The sequence below is a fragment of the Chrysemys picta genome, chromosome 10 (assembly GCF_011386835.1).
Source record: "Chrysemys picta bellii isolate R12L10 chromosome 10, ASM1138683v2, whole genome shotgun sequence".
In the NCBI taxonomy this organism is placed as follows: Eukaryota; Metazoa; Chordata; order Testudines; family Emydidae; genus Chrysemys; species Chrysemys picta.
Genome location: NC_088800.1, coordinates 77,263,714 through 77,285,561, shown reverse-complemented (window position 1 = coordinate 77,285,561; position 21,848 = coordinate 77,263,714). Strand labels below are relative to the sequence as shown.

Sequence of the window (21,848 nt, the reverse complement as noted above, 5' to 3'; positions counted from 1 at the left end):
AAAGATTCAGCCAGAGACTAGAATATTTTTAAAAGCATAAATGTCCTTTGGGAACAGCCCACATGCCTCTGGCACGGCAAGCAACCATCACTCCCTGCAGCGGTGTCCATCAAAGCAGATGATTAAACCTACATCAATCATTTGGTGTAAACAGAGAGTCAGGGGACTAGGACATCATGTCATGAGCAATGGCAACACATCTCTCTGCTTTGCTTTAACACTCATCTGGCAGTAAGTATCCCAGCCACGCACCCCAGCCATGTTCTCTTAATGAGTTTGGGGCTGTGAATGCGTCACAGGTCTAGAGATTGCCTGTGTTGAATTAGAGGCCAATGATAGGGTCAAGCGGCCTGGCCCTAAAAATAAACACCCAGACTTAGATGGATTGATGCTCCCAGGTGGCTGTTCTCTGTTTAGCTGCTTTTTGTTTATCTGTAACCCAGTTGCTGATATCTGCAGACGGCTTCATCCAGGAGCAAGCTCAGCACACAAGCACGTGGACAGGTAGAAACGACCACATAAAAGAGCGAAGGAATACAGCCTCAGAGCACTGATCATGGCAGATCTGAGATAACAGCTCACTCCCACGTGGTTACCACAGAACAGGATGCTGTTAACACAGCCGTACCATGCACACAGTTTGACTGAACTGCCACGCTACCGCTGAGGAAAAAAGGCTTTATAAGTGATCTGGACTTCCTATGGGTGAAACTCCCGCTGATGCCTATACACTCACACAGGCCCAGGGAGAATTTCTTCCTGAAACAGGAAAGGGTCTTTAACACTTGGGCCCCAAGTGTCCCATCCCCTCTTCCAGACTCGCTCTCTTTGCCCAACCTGCCTTTGCCAATTCACCAGTCACCTGCTCTGGTCCCCATGCACCATCCTATCATTGATTGTACTCCAGCTGTGCAATGTCATGCTCAATATAACCTACTGGGGGTCAAATTCATAGATTCATAGACTCATAGACTTTAAGGTCAGAAGGGATCATTATGATCATCTAGTCTGACCTCCTGCACAACGCAGGCCACAGAATCTCACCCACCCAGTCCTGTTACAAACCCCTAACCTATGTCTGAGTTATTGAAGTCCTCAAATCGTGGTTTAAAGACCTCAAGGTGCAGAGAATCCTCCAGACTCAGCGTAAGCAGGGACAAGTGCCCTAAGATCAACGGGGCAGTGCCTGCACACACCAGCTCAGAGTTTAGCCTCGAGTGTTTTGTAAACCCCAGGCACTCCTGGAAGCGGTGCCTCCACAGCACACAACAGCACTGAGACAACACACAGGGGCAGGGGCATTGTTTTTTACTCCACCTCTTCCTTCACCACAACACGCAATTTGTATTAAATATTTTAAATATATTAATTTTTAAAAAATATTAATAAAAAGCGACCGAAGGACACAGCCGACAGACTGAAAGAGGAAGTCTTCCGATTGCAAAGGGAGAGTGTGGGGGGGGGTCTTCTGGTGATGCACAGCTGGCTGGAGTATCCTGGATTCTTGCAAATTTGGAAGGGGATGAGTAGAAAAAATATACTTAATTTTATCTTCCTGGGTTGGGAGATTAAGAGGCGGATACTGTGAAGTTTTAAATATTTTTGGTAATCCCCCTCCCCCTTCCTCCAATTTCCAATTGCTTTTAGTCTTTAAGCAGATTTTCTGGTTTGGGGTAGCCAAAGAGTACAAAATCAGCCTCGTAAAGTTTGTAGAGCTGCTGCCTCCAGGCCAGAGGGATTTTGGCAAACCAGTCCTCCTCCCAGCTGCTGGCAGTCCTGTTCCGGTAGCTGGGGGGGAAGTGAAGGAGCCTGTCCACCTTGAGAAGCTGCAGCAGATGAGCTGCGTCTTCATTGAGGGTCTCCAGCTTCCCAACAAAGTCATAGTCTATCTGGCACGGGTGGCACAAGCGGTAAACCTGCCTCCAGTGCTCATTGAAAGGGGCCATCTTCTCTGTCCGGGGGTCCAGTAAGTACTGGATGAAGTCAGGGAAGGAGACTTTGAGGCCCGCCCTGAAGGCCTCGCTAACAGAGGTGGGGAGGTTGGTGTGGTTGGAGTAGAGCTTCAGCATGGGTATGGCAAAGCGCCGGTAGAACTCCTCATTCTCCAGCTCAAACTTGCTGCGGAAGGCAGAGATGAGCCGCACGAAGGGATCGCGTACAAAGAGGAACTTGGTGTATTTCTTCAGCTTGATCTTCATGAGGTGGCGGGAGAACTTCCCGTAGCGGCGCCAGAACTTGTTGAAAGTCAGGTGGGTGCTGGAGTTGTGGACGTGCTCTCGGGGAATGTCCAGAGGGTCCCGGTAGGGGACACCCTGATCCAGCAGGCTCTCACTCAGCACGATCATCACCCGCTTCCAGTTGGTGCAGGCCACCTTGGGGACATAGCAGTAGATGATACCGTGGCGGTCGTCCACGATCAGGTGGTTCAGCTCATAGTTGGGGATGTCATCAAAGGAACGCTCCTTAGCGGGGAAGGCGAAGCTGGAATTGGCACAGAACTCCCGCAGCGTCCTCCGCCGTTCAGCCTGCAGCTTCTCCTGGTCCAGGCTCACTCTGGCAACGCGGGTGGACCAGTCATAGCCTCTCACATTCTCCTCCAGATTGCCCAAGACAGGCTTGCTGGAGCCTTGAAGTGGGGCCTGCTCCATCTTTCTGTTCAAGGGACCATTCTGCCTCAGGCCAGAACTCAGTAGCTTCTCTAAAAACTCATCCATGTCCAACAAGTCTTCACGGTCTTCATCCTGAGCAGCGGTGGGCGGACTGCCCAGGGCATGAGGCCTGGAGAAGGACGTGTGCAGGTAGAAATGAGCCGTCCCCACGTTGTCCCAGTACACGATGATCAGCAGGATCATGAAGACGGAACCCAGCACCACCGAGAGGCGGAACAGCCGTGCTTTGGTCATCCTGGCTGTTGCTGGGGTGGTCTCTTTCTCCTGAGTTCACCTCAGCCTCACACAATGGTGCTTGGGATACCACATTGTGCTGCTGACAAGGAGCCTGGAAGGGTACAAAAACCAAAGTTAGTCACTCTCCTGAGCACTCTGATGTAGAACGACCCTGCAGGGTAACATGTGGCCGTACGTACTCCTCACCGTTAGGTATTGTGTGACAGGTGCTGTATGAAACATCCTGTTCGCACCCAACTACACACAGACCACTGTCCCTCATGGGGTTAAATGCAGACCTTCCCCCTTGATGTGGCCCAGCATCAGACGTACAAGTCGACAGCATAACCAGTTGCTGCTGCCCCACTTACTGGGTTGCAGGCGGTTGGGGATCAGGAAGTGAAAGTAACCGGGTTCTTAGGCATGGTTCTGCATGCAGCCAGGTCAGTGCTCTGCCAAGAGAGGGCTCTGGCTACATTAGAGGATTGTTGGAGTCAAAGTCAGTTGTCATCTCCTGCAATTTTATCGTGAGTGTTGCAACAGTCGGTGTTTTTCTTAAGGACTCCAGCTCCGAGAGTCATGTGATTACCTGAGACTCTCCACTTCCATTACAAAAAAAATAAAAATAAGATTTCAGCCCTCATGAGAGAAGCTTGAAAACATGAAGCCCGAAGTCTCAAAAAGCAGAAAAAGTAAAAATTAGCCAGAATTTATTTTTTTTTAAACTCATTTTTTAAACCAATATGATTCATGTCGGGGGCCTGCCTCATCATTTTTGAATACTTGACGTTAGCAATCCCATAACATGGTCTGACCTCCTTCATTCAGATGTCCCTAAAGCCACAATACTGTGTTGAAAATCGAGATTCTATCAGCTGAATGGGCGTGAAGGGTGTCATTGCTGGGGACATCAGAGGTCAAAATTCACCTTCCTCTATGGACTGTGAGTTGGCCCAGTGCTATGCTTTATCTAATCTCCGTTTGAATGTATCCCACGGATGATAACTCAGTTACCTCTCTTGGCAGTTACTCCCTTGTCTATTTGCTTTTGCCACAAGGAGTTTTTCCTATGATTTAATCCAAACTTGCCTCTAATTTATAAAGGGACCTGGCCCTGATAAAAATCCTATTTAACATTCCTCAGGGTTTTACACTGGCTGTATAACTACTGAGATCATGCAGCTTCAGGGTTGCTCCAGCCAAGAGAAACCTTTCCTGCTTTTCTGGAATGTGTTGAGCAGGGGGGCCTCTTGTCTGGCCCAACATATTTTGCATTTCTTATAGCATCCAAGCCATATTAGCTAAGCCTCACACACCCCGTGGCAGATGGAGCTATCCCAGTTACAGATAGAGAAATTGAAGCACAGAGGTTAAAATACTAGCCCAACGTCTGTCAACATAGATTGTGTCAGAGTATGGAACAGAACCCAGATTTCCTAACTTCCCCTCACTAGCTGCACACATGGTCCCAGAGGGAGGTTTGTGGAAGGGAAACAGCTGTATACCCCACTCCCAAGCACGGATGCATTTTTTCTAATCAGGGGATACATGCAAGGTGAGGGCTGGGGAGCCAAGCAAGCTGAATGCAGTGGCCTCAGCTCCTCCCAATTTAGCCAGACCAGCAGTGGGGAAAAAGCTTGAGAGCTCAGGACTGCCCCACAAGCAAAGCCTGTCCGGTGGCTTAATGGAAGGTAGGAGGGAGCAAGGAACAGACAGCATGGCCCAGTGGACAGGACACTGGATTGGGACTCAGGTTCTCCATGGTCTATTCCTACCTCTGCCACTGATCCGCTGTGTGACCCTGAGCGGTCACTTCACCTCCCTGGGCCTCTGTTCCCCCTCCCATCAACTTTCTGTCTGCTTTGACTATAGAATCATTACAGCAGGAGCTCTCTCTTATAATGGATTTGTGCAGTGCCTAGCACAAATGGGCCCAATCTCACTAGCGGCCTCTAGAAGCTATTGTAATACAATGATCAATAATAATACACAAAAGGGGAGAGAGACACTGAGTTGCCTTTTTGCACCTCACTCGGCATGGATGGGGAAACTGGCCAGCTCTGTTTATTGTCAATTCCACATCTTAGTCGTGATGCAGGATCTGGATTCTGCAGCATTCAGCTCTCACAAAATCCAAACTGTTTGCACTGAAACCAATGTATTTATTTATTTTTAAGTTTCATGATTTCCCCCCTCCCCCTAAAATTCTATTTATTTTCTGTAAACAAAACCGAGGTTTTGGGGATTAGTGTTATTCAAAGGTCATCGCTCCTGATCTTCACCCCCGATCAACTGCAAATAAGTCTTCTCCTTGCCCTCTTGCAGTATATCGAGACTATTCGGCCACTCAGTCTGCTCCTTAAAGGACCTTAGAAGCATCTTAGACAGTGCTCCTTTCATGAAGGTCAACTCAAACTAGTGAGGGCAGGACAACAGTTCAAACAACTGAGCTGGGACTAAGTTGGTGATATTTGGAAGTTCAATTCACAAACCCCAAGCAATTAGTATTATTCTTTGAATAGCTGTAGTACCTAGGAGCCGTAGTCATGGACAAGGAGCCCGTGGTAGTAGGTGCTGCACAAACACTGACCAAAATAGATGATCCCTGCCCCAAAGAGCTTACAAGTAGCGGTAACACTGTGAGCATTTGTGCACAAGTTAACTTCCTGCAAAACACATGTGACGCGTCCCCCTCATTGATATTAATAGCACTACATGCACATGTACAAAGAAAACAATTCTGAGCAGTCATGTTTGCAGCCAGCAGGATAGCAATGCAGCTTGCTTGGCTCAGCAGCCAAGGGAAAAATGGGCTTGCAGTTAAAGCAGAAGGTCAGGAGATCCAGAGTCTATTCCCAGCTCCCTATGGGAGCTTGAGCCAGTCACTTGCAGCCAAATTTTCAAAAGTGGCCTCTGATTTTAGAAGCTCAACTCAAGACACCTTGAGCACTCTCAGCGCCCACTGACTTCCAATGGGCGCTGTATGCACTCAACATTTGTGGAAACCGGCCTCTTGTTGGGCTCCCAAAAACTGACCTATCCAAAATAAGTGACCACTTTTGAAAATGTTGGTCTTGGCCTCCCTGTCTCAGTTTCCCCATCTGTAAAATAGGTACAATGTAGGTGAGTAGTATGACAGGGTAATTATGCTGTTTAGTTCAGAGATCATTGGATGGATGGCAGCCAGGGGCCAGGGAAGTGCAACGCATTAGAGTGGTTAGAAAGTTCCCAGTATTTTGAGAGAAAGAATCATTTTTCTTTTTTAAAACCTCTCTCTCAGAAAGATGTTACTTAGGCTTGGTCTACACTACCCCCCTAATTCGAACTAAGGTACGCAACTTCAGCTACGTGAATAACGTAGCTGAAGTCGAAGTACCTTAGTTCGAACTTACCTTGGTCCACACTCGGCAGGCAGGCTCCCCCGTCGACTCCGCGGTACTCCTCTCGCCGAGCTGGAGTACCGCAGTCGACGGCGAGCACTTCCGGGTTCGACTTATCGCGTCCAGACTAGACGCGATAAGTCGAACCCAGAAGTTCGATTGCCAGCCGCCGAACTAGCGGGTAAGTGTAGCCAAGGCCTCAGGAAGGTGAATAAAAAGGTGTTAACTGCACAATCTCACTCCCGAGGAGCGTTAAGGCTATCAACAGAGAAAAGCACCAATTAAAAAAACAAAACCCCTAAAACACAAAAGCAGCCCTTTCTGCTGACATCCGCATTCTGTTTAACAGACTCAAAAGAAACCATATCCACATCAGTTATGAAAACAAAACCATTTGTGCACATTAAGTAGCTCTGAAAGGAACCTTTTCAAAACCAGCGCTGGGTTTCTTTCCTCCCAAAATGCTGAGGCTGTTTGCCAGCCAGTTCACACACACACATGGCCTCTCAGGGCAGCAACAATTCCACGTTGTAAAGGGAGAGAAATTAAAAATAAAGCGCATCGGCCAAATCCGAGCAGCGCCTGGCAACAGTACATTTGATTTAAAATACAATATCTGAAGCGTATTGGGATTCATGACTAGGAGAGGGTTCTGCACCCCACCCAATGGGCACGGAGACTGAGATTGGTTAGACAAACTGTGAAATCATCGGTAGTGAATTTTCTCTACATATGGGAATTTTGTAGGGAAGGGAAGAATCTAAACAAGTCAAGAGCAATCGTGGGATTGTTGACATGCAAAGTTAGCATGGGGTCAGCATCTGCTTTGAGACACTGCTCTCCATCCAGATGAATCAGGACAAACAAAAACAGCAACCAGACCCCTCCCTGGTTTGTAAACTAAACAAAAATGGCGCAGAGGAAAAGCTCCACAACAAAGTCCTGTATCACAGCTCTGGGCACATGTGCCCTGGAGATAAGCACACTTCCCTTTTTCCCACGTGCAAGCCAAAGCATCATAGAATCATAGAACTGGAAGGGACCTTGTGGGGTCATCTAGTCCAGGCCCCTGCACTCATGGCAGGGCTAAGTATTATCTAGTCCATCCCTGACAGGTGTTTGTCTAACCTGCTCTTAAAAATCTCCAATGATGGAGACTCCACAACTTCCCTAGACAATTTATTCCAGTGCTTAACCATCCTGACTGTTAGGAAGTTTTTCCTAATGTCCAACCTAAACCTCCCTTGCTACAATTTAAGCCATTGCTTCTTGTCCTTTCCTCAGAGATTAAGAAAAACAATTTTTCTTCCTCCTCCTTGTAACAACCTTTTACATATTTGAAAACTTATCATGTCCCCTCTCAGTCTTCTCTTCTCCAAACTAAACAAACCCAATTTTTTCAATCTTCCCTCATAGGTCATGTTTTCTGAACCTTTAATAATTTTTGTCGCTCTTTTCTGGACTCTCTCCAGTTTGTCCACATCCTTCCTGAAATGTGGTGCCCGGAACTGGACACAATACTCCAAATGAGGCCTAATCAGCACGGAGTAGAGCGGAAGAATTACTTCTCATGTCTTGTTTACAACACTCCTGCTAATACATCCTAGAATGATGTTTACTTTTTTTTGCAACAGCGTTGCACTGTTGACTCCTATTTAGCTTGTGATCCACTATGACCTCCAGATCCGCAGTACTCCTTCCTAGGCAGTGATTTCACATTTTGTATGTGTGCAACTGATTGTTCCTTCGTAAGTGGAGTACTTTACATTTGTCCTTATTGAATTTCATCCTGTTTACTTCAGACCATTTCTGCAGTTTGTCCAGATCATTTTGAATTATAATCATATCCTCCAAAACACTTGCAACCTCACCCAGCTTGGTATCGTCCACAAACTTTATAGGTCTACTCTGTATGCCATTATCTAAATCACTGATGACGATATTGAACAGAACCAGACCCAGAACTAATCCCTGCGGGACCCCAGTCGTTATGCCCTTCCAGCATGACTGTGAACACTGAAAACTACTCTCTGGGAACGGTTTTCCAACCAGTTTTGCACCCACCTTACATTAGCTCCATCTAGGTTGCATTTCCCTAGTTTGTTTATGGGACGGTCATGCGAGACAGTCAGGGCCGGCTCCAGGGTTTTGCCACCCCAAGCAGCCAAAAAAAAAGCCGCGATCGCGATCTGCGGCGGCATTCGGCAGGAGGTCCTTTGCTCCCAGCGGGAGTGAGGGACCGTCCGCCGAATTGCCGCCGAATACCTGGACGTGCCGCCCCTCTCCGGAGCGGCCGCCCCAAGCACCTGCTTGCCAGGCTGGTGCCGGGAGCCGGCCCTGGAGACCGTATCAAAAGCTTTACTAAAGTCAAGTTATACCACGTCTACAACTCCCCCGCCCCCATCCACAAGGCTTGTTATCCTGTCAAAGGAAGCTATCAGGTTGGTTTGACGTGATTTGTTTTTGACAAATCCATGATGACTTACTTATCACCGTATTATCTTCTAGGTGTTTGCAAATTGATTGCTTAATTATTTGCTCCATTATCTTTCCCGGCACAGAAGTTAAGCTGACTGGTCTGTAATTCCCTGGGTTGTCCTTATTTCCCTTTTTTTATAGGTGGGCAGTATATTTGCACCCTTTTCCAGTCTTCTGGAATCTCTCCTGTCTTCCATGACTTTTCAAAGATAATCGCTAATGGGTCAGATATCTCCTCAGTCAGCTCCTTGGGTATTCTAGGATGTATTTCATCAGGCCCTGCTGACTTGAAGACATCTAATTTGTCCAAGTAATTTTTAACTTGTTCTTTTCCTGTTTTAGCCTCTTCTGATCCTACCTCATTTTCACTGCTATTCAGTATGTTAGATGTCCAATCACCACCAACCTTCTTGGTGAAAACCGAAACAAAAAGTCATTAAGCACCTCTGCCATTTCCACATTTTCTGTTATTATTCTCCCCCCCCACTCCCCAATTGAGTAACGGGTCTACCCTGTCCATGGTCTTCCTCTTGCTTCTAATGTATTTGTAGAGTGTTTTCTTGATACCCTTAATGTCTCTAGCTTGTTTGATCTCATTTTGTGCCTTGGTCTGTCTAATTTTGTCCCTAAATACTTGTTATTTGTTTATATTCATCCTTTGTCATTTGACCTAGTTTCCACATTTTGTAGGACTCTCTTGATTTTTAGATCATTGATCAACTCGGGTTTGTACCCCCACAAATGCACAGCAATGCAGACAGGCTACAGACCAGGCCCTCTCTTGCAGCACGGCCGCTTAATGGTGCACCAATGGCAGACTGTGGCTGTAAAGCTAGATGATCCATCCCCAATCCTCTGCCTAGTGACAGAGATGGGGCTGAACTGAAATCCCCAGGTCGGAACATCCCTAAGCTGTGGGGAAGTTCAGATCCAGGTTCAAATGGGCCTCCCCCTTCTCTAAGGGGCCAAACTAGCCAGCCAAACACCCACAAACTCGCCCCTGCTCTCTGAACACTGCCATAATCATCTCAATAGCACTCCACGCAGGGCTCTCAAAGTGCTTCTCAAGCTTTAACTAGACCCTCTCTGGGAAGACCATTTCAAAGCCAGGAAACAGTCTGGATTTTCAGAGATGCGAAGAACCCATGCTCTCACTGACTTCAAGTGGGGTGGTAGGTGCCCAGCACCTCTGAAGTACACACAGGCCAAGGCAGCACAGTGGGTCAGTGACAGAATGGGATTAGAAAGCAGGAATCCCATTACCTAGCCCCTGGATCTACCCACTAGGTTACCCCATTAGGACTAGGCTAAATATTTGCTAATAAACAGAAGAGCAGTGAAAGATTAGGACTTTGTATCAGCGTTTTAGCTCAGTTTGTCCGAAAACACTTAAAATGCACCATTTAGGGATTTTTTTTTATGTATTTGCTTGCACTGATGAGGTATGAAAAAGCCAACGACCAGGAGTGGCTGGTGATCTAACTATCGCTTTGCACTGCAGCACCAAGCACTGAGATATGGGTCTTGGACTCAGCCTCTCATTCTGTACATCAGCAGGGGTTGGAAGAGGATAGAATACATGCCATTCTGAAGAGTAAGAAGGCAGGTATTACACAGCAATAATTCTCTAGGCGAGGTCAGTGAAGATGAGGACTGACTGGATCTAAGAGTTGCCTAGGAAGATGCAAAGGGGGCTAAAGGAGGGGTAAACTGTAATGTGTGTGTAGGCAGGGCTGCTGGAATTAGGGGTGCTGGACGCACAGCAGCACGCCCTGGCTTGAAGTGGTTTCCATCATATACAGGGTTTACAGTTTGGTTCAATGGCTCTCAGCACCCCCACTATACAAACTGTTCCAACGCCACTACATGGATGTGTGCGTGTTTATAGGCCAATACTTAGGCTCGCAGTCTCAGCCCATTCCTGGAAGATTTGGAATGCTGCTGCTTAGCAAATTGCTTTTTTGTTGTTTGTCTGTACCTGTCGGCCTGTCTTGTCGGTAAGACTGTGAATTCTTTGCAGCAGGGACTGTTTTCTATTCTGAATATGTACAGTGCCCAGAATAGTGCATTCCCCCAATCCTGGCTGGAGGCATTAGACGCTATCGGGATGCAATTAAATAATAATAATAATGTTTCAAAGAGAATCATTCACTTGCAAACTCTACCCTCCATAACATGGTGCAACCACAGCAGCCTGCCAGCACTGCTGCGAAATCTCCCACCCCAGGGCGCCCTCTCTCAAGTAACGGAAGTGTTAGCCCTTACCAAAACGCAGTGTTTAGCACGGTAACAAACAGTCGCAGCCTTCTGGATCATTGGAAGGATGTTCATTTTGAAAGCCACTGAAATCATGCAGCTTTACCCAGCCCACCCCAAAGGCTCAAGCCTGCTTTCCAGGGGACAGCACACCATCTGCCAGAGCACAGATTGATTTTCCAAGATACAGAGCAATGATCAGCGGAGGATCAAACCAAATCCTCTCCTGTTAGCTCGGGCAGTGCCATATTCACTGATGGGATTTCTATCAGAGACCCATAATGGGACTTAGTTAAACTAAGCCAACTAATGCCGAGGGGAAAAAAAACACATTCTGTCAATTATCAGGGGGTAGCCGTGTTAGTCTGTATCTACAAAAACAACAAGGAGTCTGGTGGCACCTTAAAGACTAACAGATTTATTTGGGCATAAGCTTTTGTGAGTAAAAACCTCACTTCTTTGGATGAAGTGAGGTTTTTACTCACGAAAGCTTATGCCGAAATAAAACTGTTAGTCTTTAAGGTGCCACCAGACTCCTTGTTGATTCTGTCATTTGTTATTTTCTCTCTTTTTCAGTAGCAGTGTGATTTTAGTACAAATAAAAGATGCCAGGCTGAAAGCATTGGAGACTAAAGGTCTCTCTCTACACACACACACACACACACACACACACACACAACAGGGCTCTGAGACAGGTGCCTGAGCCATAACCTGAAGAGACAACCTCTACAGGGGAGTAGGGAGTTCACACTATATGGCCCATGCAGCCCTTGGTCTCAAAGCTGAGAATGCCAGCAAGAATACCCTTCAATGCCAATTAAGGTGGTGGTATTTGTGATGTGGATGCCTGCCAAGTGGGAACCGGGCTGAGCACCAAACTCATTTCATACAGGCCAGTTAACAGCCACCGGATGGTAATAACTTTTAGCTACTACTGACCTGGCCTGGATTGGAACCAGTGACTGGCTCTCCCTCTCATTAGTAAGCGCGGCTATTTATCTCAGGTGACAACAGTCACAGATGTCACAGTAACCACCAGAGACAGCGGCTCCTAACCTCTGGCATAGAGCCGGGGTGTTTATCATAGGGGTCAGTGGCCACTGACTCCAGTGGTTATTATTGCAATGGATTCCACGACTCCCTCTTCCCCACTCCTAGGACTGCTGGCTACACTTTCCCCTCCAGAGAAGCAGAAGATGCAGACCAGGCCCTCATCAATGGGGCTTAAGAGCTGTTGCTATGACCCATTTTCTTCTGTTCCTGGTCCTTTAACATTTTTTTTTGGCGGGGGGAAGGGGTTTGCATGATATAACAGGACATGAGACTTTAGAAAAATTGTAGCTTGCATTTTTTGCCAAGACTTACCACATTTTCCCCCACTGACTGCCAGGGAACTCTACTGTCCGTCACCTGAGCCATCCAGCCCCCGACTTATAAATCACCAAACCTCCAGTGGGATATGTTTAGTCAAGCACATTTCAGGTTTTTACTTCAATATATGGTGTAAAACATTTGAGACCAACTCAGTTCTGGTGATCTGCTTTCTCCAAGAGGGGAAACTCAGCAGATTCTGACATCAGAGTCAGACCAGGACTGTGCTGACTTAACCAAAACCAAGAAAGAATTTTGCTTATTTTCCCAACATTCAAAATAAACTGCTTCTCCCGCACGCTGCAAAAATGTAAAGGCTTGTCTAGACAAGGCAAATTTGCATCAGTGTAACTACATAGTGTCATCACACTAATACAAACCCCTAGTGCAGACACAAATCGGGCTTACGCTAGTGCAGCGGTTCTCAAACTGTGGATTGGGACCTCAAAGTGGGTCGCAACCCTGTTTTAATGGGGTCGCCAGGGCTGGCTTAGACTTGTTGGAGCCAGGAGCCAAAGCCCGAGTCCCACTGTCTGGGGCCGAAGCTGGAGGGCTTCAGCCTTGGGCAGTGGGGCTGAGCTTACAGGCCCCCTGTCTGTGGCTGAAGCCCTTGGCTTCAGCTTTTGCTCCTCCCTTTCCCCCCCAGGGCAGTGGGGCTTTGCCCCTCTCCCCCCCAGGGTGGCAGGGATCAGGTGGGCTCAGGCTTCAGTCCCCACTCCTGGGGTCGTGTAGTAAGTTTTTTTGCTATTGCATCTTAGCACAGTGTGGGCTATATACCCGGGGGGCGTTGCAGAAGGCTGCAATTCATATTGTCTGAGTTTACACTAGAAACCCCTTTTGTAAGGCCAACTGTCAAGTGTTTATAGATTTAGTATTTATAATTTACAGCTGTGATATTTTACTCTGTACTGAAATTTTGCCTCTTGGGTTTCAGTGCAATTAATAAATAGCTTTATACCTTAGTAGCTTTATAGCTTAGTAGTTGAGTGGGCTAGCAAAGGGCAAGTTCTGATGGCAACACTAGCTTGCAGCAGCCCACCTGTTTATCAAACAAAGATTTCCCAGGAAAATGGTAATTTACCCTTTTTCTTTCTGTCGTATCTGATCAAAGTCTGCTGTTGTCTGGTCGTTAGAGCCCAGAAGAGGGGGCACAGACCTCAGGCTATTTAATATCCTGTCCCAACTCAAGAGTGAAAGCTTTTAAAAATGTCAAATGGGCTATTTTAAAATTATAGCCCTAAGAGTCAGAGAGAAAAAGAAAAGCATAAAAACACCAGAGTGGGGATTTCCCCATCCATTCATCACACCACAAACCCGTGAAGACCAATTAGGGACTGCCAGTTTCCAAAGCCCTGGAAATGACCTGGGCTAATATAGGAAACACACGACTGAGTTACAAAACCCATTACACAATGTATTGAAACAAACATGTTATTTGGCTGCACTTGAAAGTGCAGAGTTCCAACACATCCCAGCCAGCCAGGGCTAGAGCTATGGAGGAAGATGACTGCATCACTCAAGTATCCTCTAGGACAGTGGTTCTCAAACTTTTTTTTCCATGGACCACTTGAAAATTGCTGAGGGTCTCAGCAGACCACTTAATGATCTTTCCGAATGTGGTTTGTACCATTAGCTAACTCTTGTAAAGCGCTTTGGATAAAAGCGCTATATAAAAAAGCCCTTAATAATAAACTTTTTTTGTTCTACAAATAAAAGCACACAACTCATATTTTGTCAAGTATCAGAGGGGTAGCCGTGTTAGTCTGAATCTATAAAAAGCAACAGAGGGTCCTGTGGCACCTTTAAGACTAACAGAAGTATTGGGAGCATAAGCTTTCGTGGGTAAGAACCTCACTTCTTCTTCTTGCATCTGAAGAAGTGAGGTTCTTACCCACGAAAGCTTATGCTCCCAATACTTCTGTTAGTCTTAAAGGTGCCACAGGACCCTCTGTTGCTTTTAACTCATATTTTAATATCAGTAGTCTTACTCTTCTAATGCGATGGATGTGCTGTCTCTACCCTGCCACAGCAGCCCCCAAGCTGGGGCTGGGAAGGAGGGGGGTCTCTCCCTCTCTCCTCCACCACAGCAGCCCCGAGCTGGGACTGGGATAGAGGGGGGTCTCTCCCTCTCCGCAACAGCCCCCAAGCTGGAACTGGGATGGAGGGGGGTCTCTTCCTCTCTCCCTCGCCCCGGCAGCCCCGAGCTGGGGCTGGGAAAGAGGGCCGTCTCTCCCCAGCAGCCGCAGTCCTGGAGCTGGGGAAAGTTGCCATTTTCTCTCGCCGCTGCAGCCCTGCACGTCCCAAATGCCCCCCACCCCCTTTTCTCACCCCACTGCCCCCTCCCACCTACCCCCTATTCCCCCCAAGGCCTCCACCTCACCTTACCTGCACATCTTCTCCAGGGTCCAGGCCAAGCCTGCGTGGCTCCACTAATTAGGTGGGTGGCCCTTCATTCTCTCGTGTGTGGCTGCCCAGGCACGCACCTTAGAGGGAACTATCCGCGGACCACCTGAGAGGAGCTTGTGAACCACTGGTGGTCCGCAGACCACAGTTCGAGAACCTCACTCTAGGAATTAGCCACAGAAGAGAATTACAACTTCAAAAGGATTTACCAGCCCTTTTAGGCATAGCATACCTGCTGCTGATCCACTGGTGAAGGGCTGGGCTACATAAAGGTCTCATCATCCAGGGCCTAGATGCATGAAAAGAAGATACATGACCTACTACAAATGGCAGTTGATACAGATTATCTTTTATCACATTTCTGCTCCCTTCTAAATTTCCATGCTAAATCCATGCAGTTATTTAAAGACCTAATATTACAGATCTGATGTCCCAACTGTAGCCAGAACTTGCAAACGTCTCATTTCATCAGCCTGATATAGGGTAGTGAGGCACTGAGCTAACCCTTTGATGGTTGCAGTATAAATATAGAGTCTCTCTACACCGGTTTGGAACCAGAGTAACTTCACTGGCTTCAGCTGGGTCACTTGATTTACAGCAGTCTAATGAGTGGCGAATCAAGCCCAAAGATTAGATGGGGCTAGAATAAGGGCCATAGATTCCCACATCGTAAGACTAGGGCCTTTCCCATCAAGGACAAAACATAAAACTCAGTCTCCAAGTAGGCACTTCTATTCCTCCCCAGCTATTAGTCTGCAATCTCGCTTCTATTTCTAGCTTCCACTGATTTCCGTTCAGATCCAAGCAAAGAAGGAAAAAGGCAAACGACCGAATACACACGAAGGGGTGGGGAATATAGCAGGTCCAAAGTGATGAAGTACAGCTGGACTACATAAAGGGGAAATCACCCACCTCACGCCCATATCTGTATCAAGCAAAGTCCAGTCACAAGTGTAAAAGTTGCTTTAATGCCACCAAGTTCCAATTTCTGGGTTTGACAGAGATCAGAGACACCCCCTGGTCCCCATTCCTGACAGTCAGCCGCTTCCAGCACCCTTGATATCCACAGCACTATCTCCCTCCCGACTCTCTGTCAGGTAATATCAGGATCCCTGTCTGGACCCAGGCTCCGATGCTGCCCAGAGCCCCCTGGAACCGTGGCCAGCAGCATTCCTAGCTTATTCTGGGGCACCCTGGGCTACGCAGAGCCCTCTAAAAGCCTCACCCACAGCACCTGGCTTTCTGCCTTGAGTGCAGCTGCAGGCACAAGAAGTCACCCCCACGCTGCCATCCCTCTGCACACACGCGGGCCACCAAGATCAATGACAGGAAGCTGGACAGCTGGAGGAGGAACTGAACTGGTGCGTCTGAGCTTCCCCGTTAGTATTCACATTAACAAAACCGACCCAGCATTAAATCCATGGAAATAAACTTGGGGTCGGCAGCACCCATGGCCAGCTGTGCCTAGAGGGGAGGGTCAGGTGCGCTGCACCCCAGGGGTAGCAGGAAGCCAGCCTGTGCCCTGGTGGAAGGGGCAAACCACATACTGTTGGCCAACTGTGCCCGGAAGGGAGGGGCCGTTGAACCCCGGGCATGGAGGAGGAGGGAATCCAGCACCACTGGCCAGCTGTGCCTGGAAAGGAGGGGCCGTTGAACCCCGGGCATGGAGGAGGGAATCCAGCACCACTGGCCAGCTGTGCCTGGAAAGGAGGGGCCGTTGCACCCCAGGGATGGAGGGGGAACCAGCATCGCTGGCCAGCTGTGCCCAGAAGGGAGGCGCTGCACCCCGGGGATGGAGGAGGGAACCCAGCACCGCTGGCCAGCTGTGCCCGGAAGGGAGGCGCTGCACCCCGGGGATGGAGGAGGGAACCCAGCACCGCTGGCCAGCTGTGCCCGGAAGGGAGGCGCTGCACCCCGGGGATGGAGAAGGAACCCAGCACCGCTGGCCAGCTGTGCCCGTAGGGGAGGGGGCGTTGCACCCCGGGGATGGAGGGGGAACCAGCACCGCTGGCCAGCTGTGCCCGTAGGGGAGGGGGCGTTGCACCCCGGGGATGGAGGGGGGAACCCAGCACCGCTGGCCAGCTGTGCCCGTAGGGGAGGGGGCGTTGCACCCCGGGGATGGAGGGGGGAACCCAGCGCCGCTGGCCAGCTGTGCCCGGAAGGGAGGCGCTGCACCCCGGGGATGGAGGAAGGAACCCAGCACCGCTGGCCAGCTGTGCCCGTAGGGGAGGGGCGTTGCACCCCGGGGATGGAGGGGGGAACCCAGCACCGCTGGCCAGCTGTGCCCGTAGGGGAGGGGCTGTTGCACCCCGGGGATGGAGGGGGAACCCAGCACCGCTGGCCAGCTGTGCCCGGAGAGAGTGGGACGCTACAGACCCCTCGCACCCTGGCTAGGGGGGGTCACGGCTCCACCCCAGCGCCCGGCCGGAGCCCCCACCCCCAGGTCCCGCTCTCACCTCCGCCCGGAGCCGCTCGGCTAGCTGAGCCTCCAGCGGCGGCGGCAGCCCCGACTCCTCCCCCTGAGCCGCCGCCTCTCGCGAGAAGCCGGCCGGGGGGGTGGGTCCGGCCGGGGGGGGCCGCAGCGCAGGCGCCGCTCGGTCCAGCCGCGGGCGCCCTGCGGGCCTGTCCCTCCCCCCCGCCCCGCGCCGGCCGCTCGGCTCCCCGCGGAGACCCGGCCCCTGGCTCGCTGGAGCCGTTGCACTGCGGGGCTGGAGCGGAGCCCGGGCGCGCAGATCCTGCTTGGCTCCCCCCGCCGGTGCCAGGACCCCCGAGCGAGGTTCGGCCCCAGCCCCCCGTCCCCGATCCGGGGTACGGAATGGCGGGTAAAAGTCAGGGCACGCCGCAGGGGGGAACTCTTCCAGGGCATCCGCGTTGGAAGCGTTTTCACACATGGGAATTCTCCGGGCCCAACTCGGTTCAAATTCTGCACGAGTTGGCTGGAAGTTGCAAGAGTTGCTACGCCCCCTTCTCCCACGATAGCGGCACTCCTTGCATGGGACCATGGGGATCCAATCCACGGGAAACAACGCGGTCTAACGATGGCGGGGGCGAGGGAGAACCGGCTTCTATTCTCCACTCTGCCACTGACCTGCTGTTCATCCGTGGTCAAGCTGCTTAACTTCCATGCCTCAGTTTCCCTATTTGTAAGATCTGGGCAGTACCAGCCTCTGTAAAGCACCTCGAGGCTCATGTGAAAGGCATGATATAAATGCAGAGTATGGATCCAGGCAGAAGGGCCCAGAGTATTTGGAGTTCATCCATCCAGGCTGAACGGCCTCTCTGTTCAGTCTCATTCACTGAGTGATCTATTCATATCGCCTTAAAGCAACTCTCCGCCAAGTCCCTCGCCCCTTCATTGCCTACTGGGACAGCTCTGCTCCCTTCTCTGGGATTTTTCCATGTCTCTTTCAGGGTGCAAATATTTCCTAACGGAACTAAATTGTTTATCCCTGTGGGTGGCTCTCTCTCACATCTTCATTTGCATCCTAATAGCAAACAAAACTTCCCCCTCTGCACTGGACTGAAGTCAGCAGGAGAGTTTGTATGTAGCATCTGAGCTGAAGGACTGCCAGTCAAGCAGCAAGGGCAAGCCTACAAAAATGCTATACAGCTTCCCCTCTGTAAACCAGGCCAGAGACTGAGGGATTATAGCTGGCATCAGATTAGAAGGCAGTTTCCATGAATATGATCTGTTGCTTGTGGCTCAGGTGCCAATAGCAACAGGTACTCAAAATAATTTGTGGGAAATGGGAAGCCAAGGATTGCTCATATTCTCCTCTCAAGCAGACGAAGCTAGACGAATATGGGTATAACAATTACAAAAAGAATCTTGGCTCTCTTAAAAGATTTATGAGAAACCCACTGCACTGTAAAACTATATTAACCAGTTACTGGTAGTAGGAAAACTTGTTAGTAGTTATATTAACCTAAAAATCATTGTTGAATTGAAGAACAGGAGTACTTGTGGCACCTTAGAGACTAACAAATTTATTAGAGCATAAGCTTTCGTGGACTACAGCCCACTTCTTCGGATGCATATATATATATTGTTGAATTGGTTACTGATTTTGTAACCATCTTGAAGTAGAAAAAATACTTTAGGCAAGTTTATTTTGTGCAAGTATTTAGTTTTGTGTGGATTGTGGAATGCCGGGTGCCTAGAGATGAACTGACAGAAAAGACTGGTCGTGCAGCAGGGCCTGTTTCTGTTGCAGGCTGGTGCTTTGGTTCTGTGCTTTGAGGGAGAGGCCACTTAGAAGTGACCTGCTCTGAGGTAGGCATCTCAGTTGTGCAAATTTGCATGGTGAGACCTGTGATCTCTGCCTGCTGCACCTCCTGTGAAGATGAAGGCAGCTACAAGCTATCCCATTTGTGCAAATTCGGTGCAGCCCTTGGGCTTCCAACAAGTTGTCAATTATGTGAACCTTAGGTGGGCAAAGTTTGAGCTCCCCTAATTTAACACACCTAAAAGTTACCACATAAAAGGCCCAGAGGAGTTTAAATTCTTGTCTCTTTCCTCACACGTAAAAGGCAAGAACAGGAGAGTCCGTCATTCCAGGTCAGAGGCAATGTCCTTCATCTGAGTTCTGAACATTAGTGCCCTCTCTCTCCTATGATACAGATACTCAGCTTCAAGAGACTGGAGACCGACTCTTTGGAGTGCAGAGCAGTAACACAGACTTACTGACTCCAAGTGTCTGAGGTCTTCTTTCTCAAATCTCTACATTCATATTTTTTTAACTTAAATGTAGGAAAATGATTAAAAAAACATTGCATACAATGGCTCCGATTCATCTTCAGCTGTGTGGGATTCCTGGAAAATTAGCATCAGGTTCCATTTGTTTCCAAATGCACAACCTCCAGTCTGAGTTATGTCCACAAACCAGTTCCTTAGTGTCAGGATTCAAAGTAGCAGCCTGTGAGGGAAATAGGATTTAGCTTCTGAACACTGTGACTTTTCAGAGTGAATCAGCCCAAAGGTATTTAGCAGAGATGAACACATTTGGAACATTCATGGTATTCCATTGCACTAAGTTTCTTGCTCCCATCTGGTTCACATGGTGTCCTGTAAATAGAAGACTGGCTCAAGGCCTGCTGGAATGGGTTTATTTTCACATGGTCTGGGCTTATTTTATCTAGGTGTGCTTTTTATTTCTTTGCAAGTTCTCCTGGCCCCTCTTGTCTACAATGTGACTCATCAGGCTTTCTGCAGTTTAACAGAGAACTCAAAGAGGAGTGTCCATCAGACCTCATTACATTATACTGAAATAGTGAATAATTCTTCATAATACATACTTTGCACTTGTATTGCATTCCATTCAAGGATCTCAAATCAAGCCTCCCAATCCAAGGTGAAGTAGTGGATTAATACTATCCCTAGTTGACAGATGTGGAAACAGAGGCCCAGAGTGGTTAAGTGACATGCCTAAGGTTGCATAGTAAATTAGTGGCAGAACTGGGGACAGTAACTAAGCATCCTGACTCCACTGTCCTGTGCTTTAGCTGCACAAAGACTCTTCATAATTTACATCCTGAATGAAACTGAATGAAGCCATAAAGATGACATTTCCTTACATGCTTGCACTGAATGCCAAGCAGGTGGCAAAGTGGATGTGGAGAGAAGCTATTCATATTTGGGAAATAAACGCAACATTTATTCAATGGAATGGCCACCCTGTGCCACTTTATTTGCAACGTGAAGAAAATAACAGGGCCAAGAAAGGAAAATGGTAAGTCTAGTATTGATTTACAAAATGCATGTCCCTCCAAGAAACCAGGGGGAGAACTGCTGGAAAGATGGGTTTGGTTTTTAAGAAGAAAACTTGCCTTTGTTCACCTCCAACCCAGCTCATAACAAAGTCTCTGACAGCCACCAAACCTCTTTTTCAAGCTCCTGTCAGATCTGAAATGCTCTGCACGTGGCCAAGTGCTTAGAACACCTCTGGCTGCTCCCACTGCCAAACATCTGCTCAGCTGAGCAGCATTCCAGATAGGCTTCACCTTTTCCAGCTCCAAGACAATGCGTATAAACCTCTGAGAAGAGGGCAGGGGATACTTCAAAAGAGTCTGCAATTTCTTTTGATAATTAAATAGCCTCTCCCTCACCCCAATATGTGTGGGAGATTTCCACAGAAAAGAGAGGATGTGCTGCATGCAGAATCCCAGATGGTGGACTCCATACTGCTGTCTCCTGGACTAAGAATGCTGTGGACAAATGGGGTTTCCTTTTCTTTTGAATATTATTAACAGAAGAACCCGCAGTTCATCTTAAAGGAAACTAACAGCTGGAGCACAGTGCAAAAAAAAAAAAAAAAAAAACTGTAGAGAGGCTGCGGGGGAAGCACCAAAGCAGTGTGCACACCTCCCCTTCCGCTTCCCAGCCTCAGAGCATACTGCTTAAAATGCGTCTTAAGAAAAACCTTCCCTACTTTTTAGTACCCCTGTAGTCCTGGTCCCTCGGGAACAGATGGAATCTTGCTCTCCCTGATGATTTTATTTTGACCTCGGCAGGTTCTTGAAGCTTGTGATGGGTTGGTTCTTCGGCTGGTTGCTGGCACCATCTATGGGCCCTACATGCAAAGGAAGATTGAGATGTTTTTTATCATCATATTACAGGAGAAATGTCTTGCCTCAGTGTTCCAGAGTAAAGGAAACACTAAGCCTTGAACCTCACTGACTGGCACAAGGCACTCTCAGCATTGGTCAGAGCTGGAAAGAGATACTGGTAGTTTTGGGGCCAAATGGAAAGCCAGCTTTTCATTCACTTCCTTAAGCATCTGAGATAATCTTAGTGCAATGCATTAAATAGCAGGAGCACATTCTCATATTACAGCAGTGCTTCCTACATGGATCAGATGGGGATTGGGAACACATCTGAAAATGTTCTCCTCTCCCCTCAAAGGAGTTAGTTTTGGCCAAAGGGGAGGAGGAATGTAACAGATGTGTAGAATGTTTTGAGTTATCTGCTGAAGCATGTGGCTTAAAAGTTTGGCTGTAAGAGACATACCCACAGGATTGCTTTTCCAAGCAAGCAGCTTGTGTGGCACCTACAATGCATTCAGTTACGCCTACTACA

General features: G+C 48.5%; 2 protein-coding genes across 27 annotated transcripts in view; both read right to left on the bottom strand.

Annotated features, from left to right (window-relative positions):
- Positions 1 to 1,293: 1,293 nt before the first annotated feature.
- CHST12 (carbohydrate sulfotransferase 12) lies at positions 1,294 to 21,323 on the bottom strand. 6 transcript variants are annotated; one of them, XM_065560117.1, is made up of 3 exons: positions 17,230 to 17,385; positions 15,006 to 15,062; positions 1,294 to 2,997 (listed from the first exon to the last, which is right to left on the bottom strand). In XM_065560117.1, the coding sequence occupies exon 3, from the start codon at positions 2,901 to 2,903 to the stop codon at positions 1,644 to 1,646; it is 1,260 nt and encodes a 419-aa protein (XP_065416189.1). In that variant the 5' UTR covers positions 2,904 to 2,997; positions 15,006 to 15,062; positions 17,230 to 17,385; the 3' UTR covers positions 1,294 to 1,643. The 6 variants fall into 6 exon arrangements, with proteins under 6 accessions (XP_065416189.1, XP_008162929.2, XP_065416190.1 ...); XM_008164707.4 differs by lacking the exon at positions 17,230 to 17,385 and adding an exon at positions 15,686 to 16,764; XM_065560118.1 differs by lacking the exon at positions 17,230 to 17,385 and adding an exon at positions 16,008 to 16,764.
- Positions 20,426 to 21,848, bottom strand: part of LOC101951307 (kinesin-like protein KIF19) — a 33,051-nt gene continuing 31,628 nt past the window's right edge. For all 21 annotated transcript variants that reach the window (XM_065560080.1, XM_065560082.1, XM_065560083.1 and 18 more), the window contains one exon: positions 20,426 to 21,342. In XM_065560080.1, the coding sequence (XP_065416152.1) occupies positions 21,266 to 21,342 (77 nt within the window). In that variant the 3' untranslated portion in view covers positions 20,426 to 21,265. The remainder of the gene's footprint in view (positions 21,343 to 21,848) is intronic.